Source organism: Tachysurus fulvidraco, chromosome 2 (assembly GCF_022655615.1).
Source record: "Tachysurus fulvidraco isolate hzauxx_2018 chromosome 2, HZAU_PFXX_2.0, whole genome shotgun sequence".
In the NCBI taxonomy this organism is placed as follows: domain Eukaryota; kingdom Metazoa; phylum Chordata; class Actinopteri; order Siluriformes; family Bagridae; genus Tachysurus; species Tachysurus fulvidraco.
The window spans coordinates 43,302,665-43,305,164 of record NC_062519.1 but is presented as its reverse complement, the minus strand read 5'-3'; the positions used below and the strand labels follow the sequence as shown (position 1 = coordinate 43,305,164).

Genomic DNA, 2,500 nt, shown 5'->3' with positions numbered 1-2,500 from the left:
TAAACATCAGTCCCTTAGTTCTTTATTAAAACATACACCAGCGTACGTATGTAACCCGGTTTACTGAGAAGGGAACTCAATGCTATCTCAGGGCTGACGCTAAGGGGAATGCTTCTTGAAGAAGATGTATCTGAAGCTCTGTGTGCACACACACCAATTTAATGCCTCTGGAAAACACATGACAAAGTGATTACACACCAGCAAGTCCATATACGGACATCTACATCACATTACAGCTTCAATTTGTCTAAAGTAAGCACGAGTGGACGCTCGGGTCTGAGGCAGCATCTATCTCCCTTTGCAGGTTACATAAGTAATCTGGTGTAGTTCCCTTTCAAGGGAACTCGATGCTGCATCAGGGCTGACACTATGGGAATGTCAATATCCACGCCGCCACACACACATCGATGACTCTGCCAGAGGCTGTGAGAGAGCACAAGTAGACTGGGAACAGAACACCAATAGCCCTGCAGGACCTGGGACCCTGGAGTGGGTTTCAGGTCCATGTTATAGAACCTGATAAAGGTGTGTAGAGAGGATCAACCTGCCACAGCACAGGATCCATGGCTAAGGCACTGGAAGTGGTCACTGATGCCGAGAGGCGAGGCAACACCATGCACTTCATAGGCCTGAGTAATGGCCTTCACTACCCGGAGAGAACAAGAGTGCCAGGAGAACAAATTACCCTTTTCCGGCTCCCAAAACAGACAAAAGGGGAGGAGATATGCCACAAGATTGAGCGGGGACATAAGACTTCAAGGCCCTTACTGGGCAAAGAAAATGCAGCCTCTCCTGACAACCAGCCATCCTGGGCACATTGAGGACATATCCCACCCTGGGGTGCAGGATAGCCTTATACATGCCAGGGCCAAATTCTAAGTCGGTGGAAGAGATCGACAGGGCTTGCAAATGTCCCACTCTTTTGAGGTGAAATGTTGTTCCTGTCTTTCGAGGGAACCACAAAATATTGCTGTAAAAGCCAGAGTCCCTTTCCTCAAAAGTGAGAGAAGTTCCTCTTGGAGAAAACTGCGAAGGACAAGAGGTGAACTGGATCCTGTACCTTTTTACTATGGTATCCAGGACCCACTAAGACATGTCTGTCAGAAGTTCCCATGTTGCCTGGTTGTCTGAGAGTGGTGTTAACATCATGCCGATCTCCCTGTTACCCTGAAACAGCGCACTGGCAGGTGCCAACCCAGGGTACGGATCTGTGCAAGGAAGAGAAGTGGGTGAGACTCCTGGTGTCTGTCGATGACAGTACTCACTGCGACGCCGATCAAGCCCTGAGGTGAAATTAGGGCAATGAGGAATAAGGACTTTGGAGTTTATGGAGCAGGCCATCTACTTTGTGGCATAGAGCATGAGATCTGTGGTTTGGCAGACCTCAGCTACTACCTGAGGGTCCAATCCCTCTCCATCATCGAGCTCTTTCAGCAGGTCAGCCGGGTAGGCCTGCAAAACTGCCATTGTGTGCAGGGCTGCATCTGCTTGTCCTGCCACCATATAGGCTTAATCCACAAGGGCTGAAGTAGCTCTACATGGCTTGGAGGGAAGCGCAGGCTTCCTCCATGTTGGCAATGTAGGAAAGACATAGCTTGCGAGCATCTCTTTAATCCTAGGCATCGCCCCATACCCATGGTTTTCAAGCCTTGTAATGAAGCCCATGATCCAAGCCGTTGCGTTGCCTCGGCGGACGTGGCACCTGAACCACGAGGTGCAGATGCTTGAAAATACAGCCAAGCGAGATCGTAGCTTGCGTAGAGGTAATCCATTGCTATTTACGCAGCCGGCTCCCTCGAGAGCCGAACGGGCCTCTCACAAACAAACAATGCAAAAAGAGTGCGTGTCATTCTCCATGATATAGCAGGGGCACCGATGCATGCACCTCTTAAAATGGTTAGTCAGCAACATCATACTTTTCTCTGCCAGTGCTTGAAATATATAGTATATATTGATTCCCTGCACTAGACAGACAAGACATACAATCGACACAAACGTACACCGAGCGCTTCTTGAAGACAAAGAAGCTGGATTAATGTGACGTAGATGCCCTTAAATGGACTTGCTGGTGCGTAATCCCTCCGTTACGTGTCCTTCCCGAGCCATTAAATTGCCGTGTGTGTACACAGAGCTTCAGACACAACTTCCTCACAGAAGCGTTTCCATAACATTCGCCCTGACACGGCATCCAGTTCCCTTCGAAAGGGAGCTGAGTTATTAATCTGAAACATTCAATCTTTTGTCCTCTGTGTGTTTAGCGGATTATATCGTGATGCAGTTTGGACGAGTGGCTGAGGACATCTTCACTATGGACTACAACTACCCCATGTGTGCGCTGCAGGCCTTTGCTATTGCTTTGTCCAGCTTCGACAGCAAACTGGCATGTGAGTGAGTGTGAGTCTGAGGACGAGGGGACGTGTGAGATGACGTGATGATTCCCTCGGGAGGACTTCAGAGACCTGCAGGAGTCCTAACCGAACTGATGCGTGTGTGAAAGAAG

The 2,500-nt window shown here is 49.2% G+C and overlaps 1 protein-coding gene across 2 annotated transcripts in view; it reads left to right on the top strand.

Moving 5' to 3' along the window:
* tub (TUB bipartite transcription factor) overlaps positions 1 to 2,500 on the top strand; it is a 56,148-nt gene that overhangs the window by 53,506 nt on the left and 142 nt on the right. For both annotated transcript variants that reach the window (XM_027178137.2, XM_047803237.1), the window contains exon 12: positions 2,259 to 2,500. This exon is cut by the window's right edge and continues 142 nt beyond it. In XM_027178137.2, the coding sequence (XP_027033938.1) occupies positions 2,259 to 2,392 (134 nt within the window). In that variant the 3' untranslated portion in view covers positions 2,393 to 2,500. The remainder of the gene's footprint in view (positions 1 to 2,258) is intronic.